The sequence below is a fragment of the Empidonax traillii genome, unplaced genomic scaffold (assembly GCF_003031625.1).
Source record: "Empidonax traillii isolate 1590-97213 ecotype Southwest subspecies unplaced genomic scaffold, ASM303162v1 scaffold124:size1682992, whole genome shotgun sequence".
Taxonomy (NCBI): Eukaryota; Metazoa; Chordata; class Aves; order Passeriformes; family Tyrannidae; genus Empidonax; species Empidonax traillii.
In genome coordinates, this window is record NW_020955317.1 from 1,523,149 (window position 1) to 1,533,174 (window position 10,026).

Sequence of the window (10,026 nt, forward strand, 5' to 3'; positions counted from 1 at the left end):
GTTGCAGGAGGGAAGACAGCAGCTTTGAGAGGGAACCGCTGCCGACGGAGCCCCCGGCCAAGAGGGTGTGCACCATCAGCCCCGCGCCCCGGCACAGCCCTGCCCTCACCATCCCCCTGATGAACCCCAGCGGGCAGTTCCACCCCACCCCACCACCCCTCCAGCACTACACCTTGGAAGATATTGCCACCTCCCACCTCTACAGGGACCCCAGCAAGATGTTGGAGCACAGAGAGATCCGGGACAGGCATGGAGGGCTTGGTGAGAAAGACTGGAGGGCTCTTGGTTGAGCTCTGGTGTCGGTCCCTGCTCGACCACCCAGAGCTGTGTGATGCTGGGCACGTCCTCAGCAGGGTTTTTGCGGGGAATTCAGAGGGAACAACTCACCATGGAGAGTTAAAAACAGGAAGATTGAGAGTTTGTATTTCCCTGTATATGTGTAAAGACTGGAGCTGCTGAGGATAAGGAGGAAGGACCTGGTGTGTGTGAGTTGAGTGGAGCCAACCCAGTAGGGCAGGCAAATAAAAGTAGTGTTTCCAAGATCAGGAGAGCAGAGCCTGACCCCCCACCCCATTTCTCCCTTAGGTGCATGTTGTTTTTCCAACAGGACAGCCTGAATCACAAGCTCTGAGCACCCATGGGTTTATAACAAGGGAACCAGCTCCACAAGCAGGTCAGAGCCAGAGCCACAAGTGGATTGTAGCACTTCCCAGACAGTGACACAGACAGGGATGAAAAAAGCACCAGCATGGAATTGCCCCCGCAGAGCCGCCACCTTGAAATGTGTTTTAAAATCCCAGCTCTATGGAGCTGGAAATAGAGTTCTTTATTGGAGCACTACAAACCCCTGGTCCATCTAATCCCTCTCTGGCTGTGGCTGTTGCAGGGTTGAATGGAGGGTACCAGGATGAGCTGGTGGATCACCGCTTGACGGAGAGGGAGTGGGCTGACGAGTGGAAGCATCTCGATCACGTAAGGAATGGCAGGGGGTGTGGGAAGCTCTGTGGGATGCAGCAACCCATTGTTCCACCTGCTCCAGTTTGTGATTTCCTTGTTGTTGATACCATATCCGGGCTCTCCTGGTGGCTGGGAGAGGAACAAGCTGCCACAAGAAGGTGGATGGTGGGGAGGGTGGATAGGAGCTGTAGCACTTCCCTGACAGGTTTTTTCTGCCCATGGTCAGTGGGAGCCAAAATCAGTGTGGATGAAGTGTCTGGAGCTGGGGAGCTTCTCCTGCAGATCACAGCCATGGCTATCTGAGCAAACAAACGCAACCTTGTCCCTGGGTCCCATAAGGTCCTTTGAGTTTTTGGTCTTTCCTGCCACAGCCCTGGCCAGCACGGGACCAACAGGCATGTAGATGTGCTATGTGCAGTCAGGATATGGACATGAAAAATGAGTAAACCCATCGTTATTGTTTTAAAGACTTTCTTTCCTGAGGTGCCAGCTTTTTCTGGGGCACAACGAGGCACTGACAGCAAGACCTGATGCTTCTGGCAGACTTTAAGCTGAGCTTTTTGCTTCTGAGCAAGGCTGCCTCTTCCAAGCACTTCCCTGGAGTGTTTCCCTCAAAGAGATGGGATTGAAATTCAGCTTTGATCATAAATGCAGAGACATATCATGGTCTAAAGCTAATGGTTTATTTGGAGGGGATGGGGTTAGGGTGGAGCAGAGACCCTACAGCTGAGTATTTGGAGTTAAAGTGTGGCTGTGGAGAGCTGGCACCAGGATCACAGCCAACCCTTGCACGGACACCCTATTCCCATAGGAAAGTGGTAGGTTTTTCTCTTCCACCTTTAGGAGCATGGCCTGGAGGAGTTTAGCCACTTCCTGGGGTGACCAAGGCCTTAGGGTGCAGGTGTGACCTCTTCCTCCCCACCTGGTGCTGCATCCCTGGTTATGGCACCCTGTCTGAGTAGTGCATCATCCCAGATACCAAAATTGCCTCCCTCCTGTCTCATCTCCCTCGGGTGGCCCCTCCACGGCACCTCTGAACATTTGGGCTCACAGAATCACAGAATATGCTGAGTTGGCAGGGACCTCCGAGGATCACTGAATCCAGCTCCTGGCCCTGCACAAGACCCATCCCCAAGAGTCACACCCTGTGCCTGATGAGAGGATCATCCAAACGCCTCTTGAGCTCTGGCAGCCTTGGTGCCGTGCCCACTGCCCTGGGGAGCCTGTTCAGTGCCAACCACCCTCTGGCTGAACAGCCTTTCTCCAACACCCACCCTTGACACGACTTCAGGCCGTTCCCCCCGTGTCCACCTCCACGGAGAAGGGAGGCGACCCCGCGAGCGAGGCTCTGAGAGCGCCGTTTCCTCCCGCAGGCGCTCAACTGCATCATGGAGATGGTGGAGAAGACGCGGCGCTCCATGGCCGTGCTGCGGCGCTGCCAGGAGGCCGACCGGGAGGAGCTCAACTACTGGAAGCGGCGCTGCAGCGAGACGGCCGAGCCGCGCAAGGCGGGCGCGGAGCTGCTCTCCCGGCACAGCCCCGGCAGCTCCGACTCCGCCGGCAGCGGTGAGTCCAGCCAACCCCTCCCGAGCGGGCATCTCCGTTACCGCGGGGATATGTTAGGCATGAATGATATAATTAATAATAATAATAATATTCGAATTGGGATATAAATTAAGCAGCGCGTAACCGCTGTCAGAGATTTGAGTGGACGCAGGTCGTTGGATGCGTGGAAGCTCCTGGGTGAGCTCCTGGAAGCAGCGCTTGTTAGCATCCAAAGGCACCTTTTCTCATGCCAGGGAAGAGCCTCTTCCTTGTCACTGAGCCGTATTTACTGACCAAACACAGGCAAGTTGATCCAAAGCTGAGAAACCTGGGGGTGAAAAGGCAGGAGAGGTGTTTGGTTCCACTTCTCTTCCCCTTCCAGGCCTTCTTGCCTAAAGGATTCTAAATGTCAAGGTCTACTTATTCTAAAAATACCAAAGACTTTTGTAAGTATAATAACTACCTTAATTCTATTTTTGTACTGTGAGTCAACTTAACTTTATTCGAGCTGACTAGTTTTCCCCTCCAGTGTGCAGGGGTTTGACCCTATACAAAAAACAAGTCTAAAATGATGAGTTGGTTTATTTAGATGTAATTCTAGTTTCCATACTAACAAATATGCTGTGAATCAAGTCCTGGGGGAAAAAAGCATGATCGTTCAATAATAAAAATGAATTTTTTCTAACAAGAATAAATGTCAATTTGACATGTATTCCACTTGTTTGTGTACAAAGTAAAGAGTGAATCCCCCTGCAAGGAATTCTAGTGCCCGTGGCTCCAGCTGTCAGCATGGAGTGGCTGCCATGGATTGTGACAGCCTGAGGGGTACAGCCAGCTCTTAGCCCTTCTATATTTAGGTATATCATGACTAATACACTTACAGCCCTGTGTTGTTAAAGGTAATATATTTTAAAATTTTAATATAAATTGGGAATGCTCTTGACGCATTTCCCCTCATGGGACCTAGGGATAATTTTCAAGCTCCATTGCTCTTGTGAGAAGGTGCACTTAAACACCAACCAGCATCCCCAGGTGTCTTTCAGGACAGTTTGTCCATCAGTTCAAGCCTTTGAATTGCCCAAGGAGGGGGAATTGCAGTGCTTAATGTAAACTGCTGGTGCTGACGGTCTCTGGACAGTGCAGATGTTGAATAACATACATTTATAAGTGTTGCCTGTTGCTATAGAGGACCAGGAGATGGGAACAGGTTATATAATGTCATAAATTATGCAAGGTGCTAATTAAACGTTGTAACTTGTCATCTGAGCGTTTGAGGAGTGGCTTTAACCCTTGGAATTTTGTGCTTTGAGTTTTAGCTGGTCAGTCCTGCCCTGCCCTGAGGTACCGCTGGGCACGTAAGCAGCAGGTGGATGAGGTGAGGCCTTGCCAACCTTTTTCCCTGTGTCCCTTGTTCCAACAGATTCACTGCGGGAGTTCAGCAGCCGGTCAGGAACGGGCTACGTCACTGAGGAGATTTGGAAAAAAGCTGGTGAGTGTTTGCCGGTGACCTCGGCCAGGGACTCTGCCAGATCGCTCGGGGTAAACACAGATGCTGTGCAAAAAAAAACCAGCAGAAGGCCAGCTGCAGGAACGCCCTGGGGTGTGCACATCTGGCTGCCAACATCCCCACCCACCCTGGCTTTTCCAAAGGGTTCTGCTCCTCCGTGATGCCACCAGGGATCCCGTGGGACCGAGCCTGGCCTGGCCGCTCCCAGGAGCGGTCGGGATTGTGGCGCTGGCCGTGGCTCTCTGGGAACGCCCCGCTGCACCTCCCTCTGTCCCTGCGAGGCTCACCCCGCTCCTCAGGCCGGGTGGGTGACGCTGCCCTTTCCTTCCAGAAGAAGCTGTGAACGAGGTGAAGCGCCAGGCCATGTCGGAGGTGCAGAAGGCGGTGGCGGAGGCGGAGCAGAAGGCGTTTGAGATGATCGCCTCGGAGAGGGCGCGCATGGAGCAGACCATCGCCGACGCCAAGCGCCAGGCCACCGAGGACGCCTTCCTGGTGATCAACGAGCAGGAGGAGTCCACGGAGGTAAGGTGGCCGGGGGGACATCCCGGGGAGGGGCTTTTCAAGGCACACAGAGCTTCCAGGCCCTGCCTGACGGCGGCTCAGGGCCTGCAGGTCCCCCATCCCTTGTCGCGGAATCACAGAGCACACGGTGGTTTGGGTTGGAAGGGGCCTTAAAGATTGTCTTGTTTCAAACCTCCTGCCATGGGCAGGGATGACTCCCACTAGACCAGGTTGCACCATGTCCTGCCCAGCCTGGGCTTGCACACCTTTTCCTCTTAAAAGTTTCTATCCGATCAATAACTGAAGGCATGCACTGATACCATAAAAAATCCCTTTTGATTTTGCTGGCAGGGAATCAGCCTAAAAAATGTCTGCAGCACCTCTGTGTGTGTGCAACAGCCACGTGAAGGCACCACTGTGGACCTTGAGCTGAACCCAGTGTAGTGACCAGGGATTTTGTGGGATTGAGAGAGGTGTGGAAGCAAAGAGAAAGTGATGCTGGTGGATGCAGCTCTCTGTTTAGCTGTTGAATGCACCAGTCAATAAACACATGATGGGAGTGGGTGGAACTGCTCAGGAAGCCACAGGAGGAATGAGACAAGCAGTGATTTCTCTATAGGGGAATACCAGAGGAGTGTCCTCCTCCTCCTCCAGCCGTGCTGGGAAGCAGTGTGGGACCTTGGGAGCTGTCGAGCACCGCCTGTGCAAGCCCCAGAGCACATCTCTAAAAGCTGTCCTGTGTTCTGGCACATCATGTAACCTTTGCAACACAGTTTAAAACCAGTTCAAGTGTAAACAGCTGTGAAGCAGTGACCCAGTTTTCCAAGAGGTACCACAGCCTTTGGTGTAGGGGCTTTTTGGTCACAAGTCCTGCTTCTCCTGGAACGGAGGAGCCTTGGGGATGTGCTGGCTCTGGAGCAGCTCGCTCAGAACTTACTCTATTTGGTGCTTTGCTGCCAGACTGCAAATCATCACCAGGAGCTGGTGGCTCCAGTGCAGACCCTGTGAGTGGGGAATCTTGCTGCCCTTCCCCCCAGCAGGGCTGCCTGGCACAGCCCTGCACCTCCCACCACCCCACCTCCCTGCTTCCCCAGCCCTTTGCCGGGGGTCACAGCAGCAGTGCCCCCACAAATGTGCCCCGCTGGGCAGGATCAGAGCAAGCCGGCTCTGGCAGAGGCTGCGTTCCCACAGCTGAGCTTGCCCTCCCCAGTGTGTGTTTGCTGTGTCTGGATCCAGCTGCAGGGAAGCTGATGCACCAGCTCCCCTCCTCGGAGCAGCTGCAGCCGCCGCTCCGGCGCTGGCCCCTTGCCCCGCGCTCCGAGGGGAGCGGTGGCACGCCGGGAGCCCACCAGCTGACACCTCTCCCGGCGGCCAGAGGGGCTTTGCTCCGCTTCCAGATTGAAACTCGGGCTCTGGCAGTGCTTCCACCTGGCTCTGGAGGCTTTCAGATGAGCTTTCTCTTTTCCAAATTGGCCTGTTCCAACCTCTTGTGCAGCTAGGCAGGGTGCGGAGCAAATGGTGCCTGTGCAGCACGTCGTAATCCCTGCGGAGAGCGCTTGCCTGGGAGCGATACCAAAATAGAGCTGCTTCAAACAGGAAATAAAAAGACCCAACAGCAGCATCTGCAGCATGTTTTTCAGTCCTTGCCTGCTGTTTCCTCTCTGCATTTGGGTGGATCTAGGGGAGAGGATGTGACCGGAGCAGTCTGGCAGCCGCTTTGGGCAGAGAAGAGGAGCTGGGGTTAGAGCCATTGGCAAAGAGCTGTGAAATAGCAGGAATTAATGGATTGCTCATTTTAATATTACCAAATCTGGGCCAGAGGGGATGGACAGTCCCCTCCAGAGCTGAGTCAGCACCGTCCTGCAGCTCTTGGAAACTAAAGCCCTTTTCAAGCGCGGTGTCTTTGGTCTTGCAGAGCTGCTGGAACTGCGGTCGCAAAGCCAGCGAGACGTGCAGCGGCTGCAACATCGCCCGGTACTGCGGTTCCTTCTGCCAGCACAAGGACTGGGAGAGGCACCACCGGATCTGTGGCCAAGGCCTGCATGGCCAGAGCAAGCCCCTGGCTCTGCCCACGGGCCGAGTGGCAGCAGCTGCCAAGAGCCTCGACGGCATCCCCAGCCCGGCCCTTGAGAAGACTTCGGCGACCACCTCCCGCTCCTCCACCCCGGCGTCGGTGACAGCAATAGATACAAACGGGCTCTAGGAGGGAGGTGTTGGTTCACTCCATTTGATTCGTTTCCCGGGTTTTTTTAAGCTGGAAAAAAAAAAAAAAAACCTACAGCAACTGTTATCACTTGACACATTTGACATGCGTCGCGCTGCCTCCTCCTCAGAGCGCTGACACTCCGGCTTTGCCATCTCATCCTGCCTTTTCCTTTGTGGCTCATGAACTGGGACAAGCCTTGCCCACAGCAGCTTCCCAAGCCCCTCTTTGAGGGGGGCACCAGAGCATCGTCAGGACCTGGGGGACACTGGGCACCCCCTCGGGGGATCTGGACTGTGGGGAGAGCACGGGCACACACCGGAGACGCGGAGCGCGTGGTGCCCGAGCAGGGAGCCCCATCCTTGTGGCATGCTCAGGCTTCCCGAGGTGTCTGAGCCACCACCTCCTTCAGCCACCTTTTTTCCATAACATCCCTCTGTTTTCCCCCTTACTCCCAGGCAGTGGTGCCTCAGGTGGCTGTGCCGGCCGGTTGTTGCTGTGAACAGACCGGAGCTGATTCCCCAACAGGAGCATCCCCTCCTCTAGTGCCACGGCAAAAGCTGAGCCCAGCTGCTTCTGCCTGCAGCTTGGCAGCTGATGGTTGCAGAGAGGGAGGAGAGGATTTGTCTGCTCTAAACCAAATGCCAGTGCTGGGGAAGTACTGTGGGATGGCCTGGATTTCGTCCCGTTCTGTGGTGGGACAGACGGTTGTGTGTTTCCTGGGTGGGACCTGTGCTGAGGGAACACGTGCAGAGCAGATCTGGGTTGGGTGCAGCTGTCCTTTCCACCTGGGGACTGTTGTTTTGGTGTGCAGAAGGCGTTGGGGTTTTTTCACTGCCTGGAAGCTGTTGGTTTGTGAGTTCCTGCCGTTGTTTTTGAGCCCAGGGATCCTCATGGGGTGCGAGAGGGTGATTTACAGCCTGCGCTCTCTGCACACATTGACCAAACTGCTAAAAGACAAGCAGGACTTGGTGTCCTGCATCACTTCTTCCCCCCAGTCCTGGGAGGCTCCTGTGGTGCTGCATCAGGAGATGCCCCAGGATCTGCCTCATCCAGCCTTTGGAGACCATCCCAAAAATGCAGGCTGAGAGCGAGGCCCCGTGGGGATGCCGTGATCAGCCTGGGGAGATCTGTCACTTGGAGATTCCCTGCTGTGGAGTGGAAGGAGGGATTGGAGGGATGATCAACGCAGACCTGCAGCAGGGCTGTCCCAGGGCACAGCGGGGCTGCTCTTGGATGCCTAACAGAGGTCAGCAGCGGCACAGCCCGTGGGAAGGACGGGCATGTGCCCTCTGGGAGCGGCTCCAAATTCCCACAGTCGCACAAACAGGCTCTGGAAATCCATCTATTCAGCAAAGCCGTGTTTCCGTGACTGTGTGTGTGTGCAATTGCTGGGCTGGAGCCCAATGAGGCGAGTAATTCCCAAATTATTTTTGATCACTCTCTCAATTGGAGGTGAATAGCGGAGCTGTAATGAATCGTCACGGGGTTTGGGGCAGGGAGGAGCGGGAGACCCCGCTGCACCAACTCTGGCTCCGTGGGAAAGCTCTTTGGGAAGCTGCTGTCGTGGGATAGGATGGGTGATTCGTGTGTCTGCAAGGTTTTATTATGCAAAAAAAAGCCCCCCGTGGCTGGTGTTGAAGAGGGGTTGGGAGTGGCAGAGGGGAGAATACCCCCTGTGTCCCCCAGGAGTCGGTGCTGGGAGAGCCCTTTGCGTGGAGCCCAGCACAGCCACTGGGATTGAGCCAGCCCCCAGTGGGGGAAGGCACTGGAGCCACCCTGACCTGCAGGAGCCCAGAGGTGTCACCCAGCTTTGGGCAGATGGAGGTGGCCAGGGAGCCCCAGGTGGCCCTCACGAGGACCCCAGAACGCGTCTCTGTCTGTGTTTGCTGTGCCCAAATCCATGGCATGGAGAAAATGCCTCAATGGGGAAGAGCAGCACTTTGGCCTTGTAAGAGCACCAGGGTGAGGGGCTGTCCTGGATCCTCCACTTCAGCCAGGGCTGAAGGGTTTTCCTGCCCTGAGGGACACACTTGGAGCAGGCTCAGGTCAGTAACGTGCTTGTGACATCCCATCCTCACCTGCAGACAGACCTGGCACTGTGGTTAACTGTGCCAAGGTGGGATGGGAAGGGAGAGCAGGGCAGAGCTGGAAGGAGTTGCTTGTAAATAGATTGTCTTCCATAATTCTCATGCAACGTTGATGGCCGTGTATTAAAATTAACCCCAGTGTAAATGAATGAAATGCTAACAGTCATGATTAGAATGATTGCTTCTTCTTTTGTTTTGTTTTGTTTTGTTTTGTTTTGTTTGGGTTTTTTTCCCCCAAAAAAACCCATGGAATGATAAATGTGAACTTGGGACACGGGAAGACATTGGGTTGAGGTTTTTATTTTTTTTTTTTTTTTTTTTTTTTTTTTTTTTTTTTTTTTTTTTTTTTTTTTTTGACATTTAATTCTGTAATAGAAGTTTGTTACTTCATTCCTGTGCATAACTTATTTAATGTTCTGTATAAAGGAACCCAAACTGTTACAGATGTATTTAGTTTGTTCTACTCAAAAGTAGTCAATAAAAAGACTATATTCATCCTCCAGCTCCCCCTTGTCTGTGGGAAGGGGCAGAGGTGTTTTCTGCAGTGCTTAGGCTGTTGTTGGGGTTTTTTGGGAGATGCTGCCAGACCGTGGCCTTGAGCTGGGGACCTGCAGGGACAAAGGCTGCCTCCCCTTCAGTGGTGGTGCTGCTGCAGGTGCTGTGGGGAGGCTGAGCAGAGCCTGGGAGCAGAGCTGGAGTTCAGCCCCATACTCAGTGATGTTGGATTTCTTTGAGTTCATGGGTAAGTATGTTCTTTTCTGAGCTTTTTTTAACTTACTTTTTTTTAATTTGAGCAGACACCAGCCTGCAGGGTGCTGTCACAGCTGCCACCTGCAGAGGACACCCCCTGCACACACGGTGGCCTCATCTGAGGATTTTGCTCTCTGGGCTCATGCAAACACTAATCCAGTGGTGAAGAATCTGAGGGACAAACACCACATGGGGCTGGGGAGGCAGCTCAGGAATCCCAAATCCAGTGCCTGCTGCAGCTCTGCCCTTTGTGGATGCCCTGGGTGCCCATGTCTAACCCACCCTGGCTGTGCCCTGTCCCTTTACCGATGGCCACAGCACATCCTCAGTCCCTTGTGTGTCGTTCCCACCGGGGGAATGTGGTCCCTGGCTCTGCAGCTGCCCTGCAGGGGGATGCAGCTGCCTCTCCTGCCCTGGGATGGTGGTTTTGGCCAGGGCAGGCAGCAGTTACCAGCAACCAGGTATGTAATTGG

At 54.2% G+C, this 10,026-nt stretch overlaps 1 protein-coding gene across 3 annotated transcripts in view; it reads left to right on the plus strand.

Annotated features, from left to right (window-relative positions):
- The window catches only part of CBFA2T2 (CBFA2/RUNX1 translocation partner 2), a 58,678-nt gene extending 49,659 nt beyond the window's left edge, over nt 1-9,019 (plus strand). For all 3 annotated transcript variants that reach the window (XM_027883339.1, XM_027883342.1, XM_027883341.1), the window contains 6 exons: nt 8-261; nt 887-972; nt 2,331-2,523; nt 3,923-3,991; nt 4,341-4,531; nt 6,426-9,019. In XM_027883339.1, coding sequence (XP_027739140.1) covers nt 8-261; nt 887-972; nt 2,331-2,523; nt 3,923-3,991; nt 4,341-4,531; nt 6,426-6,713 — 1,081 coding nt within the window. In that variant the 3' untranslated portion in view covers nt 6,714-9,019. The remainder of the gene's footprint in view (nt 1-7; nt 262-886; nt 973-2,330; nt 2,524-3,922; nt 3,992-4,340; nt 4,532-6,425) is intronic.
- The last annotated feature ends 1,007 nt before the right edge of the window (nt 9,020-10,026 follow it).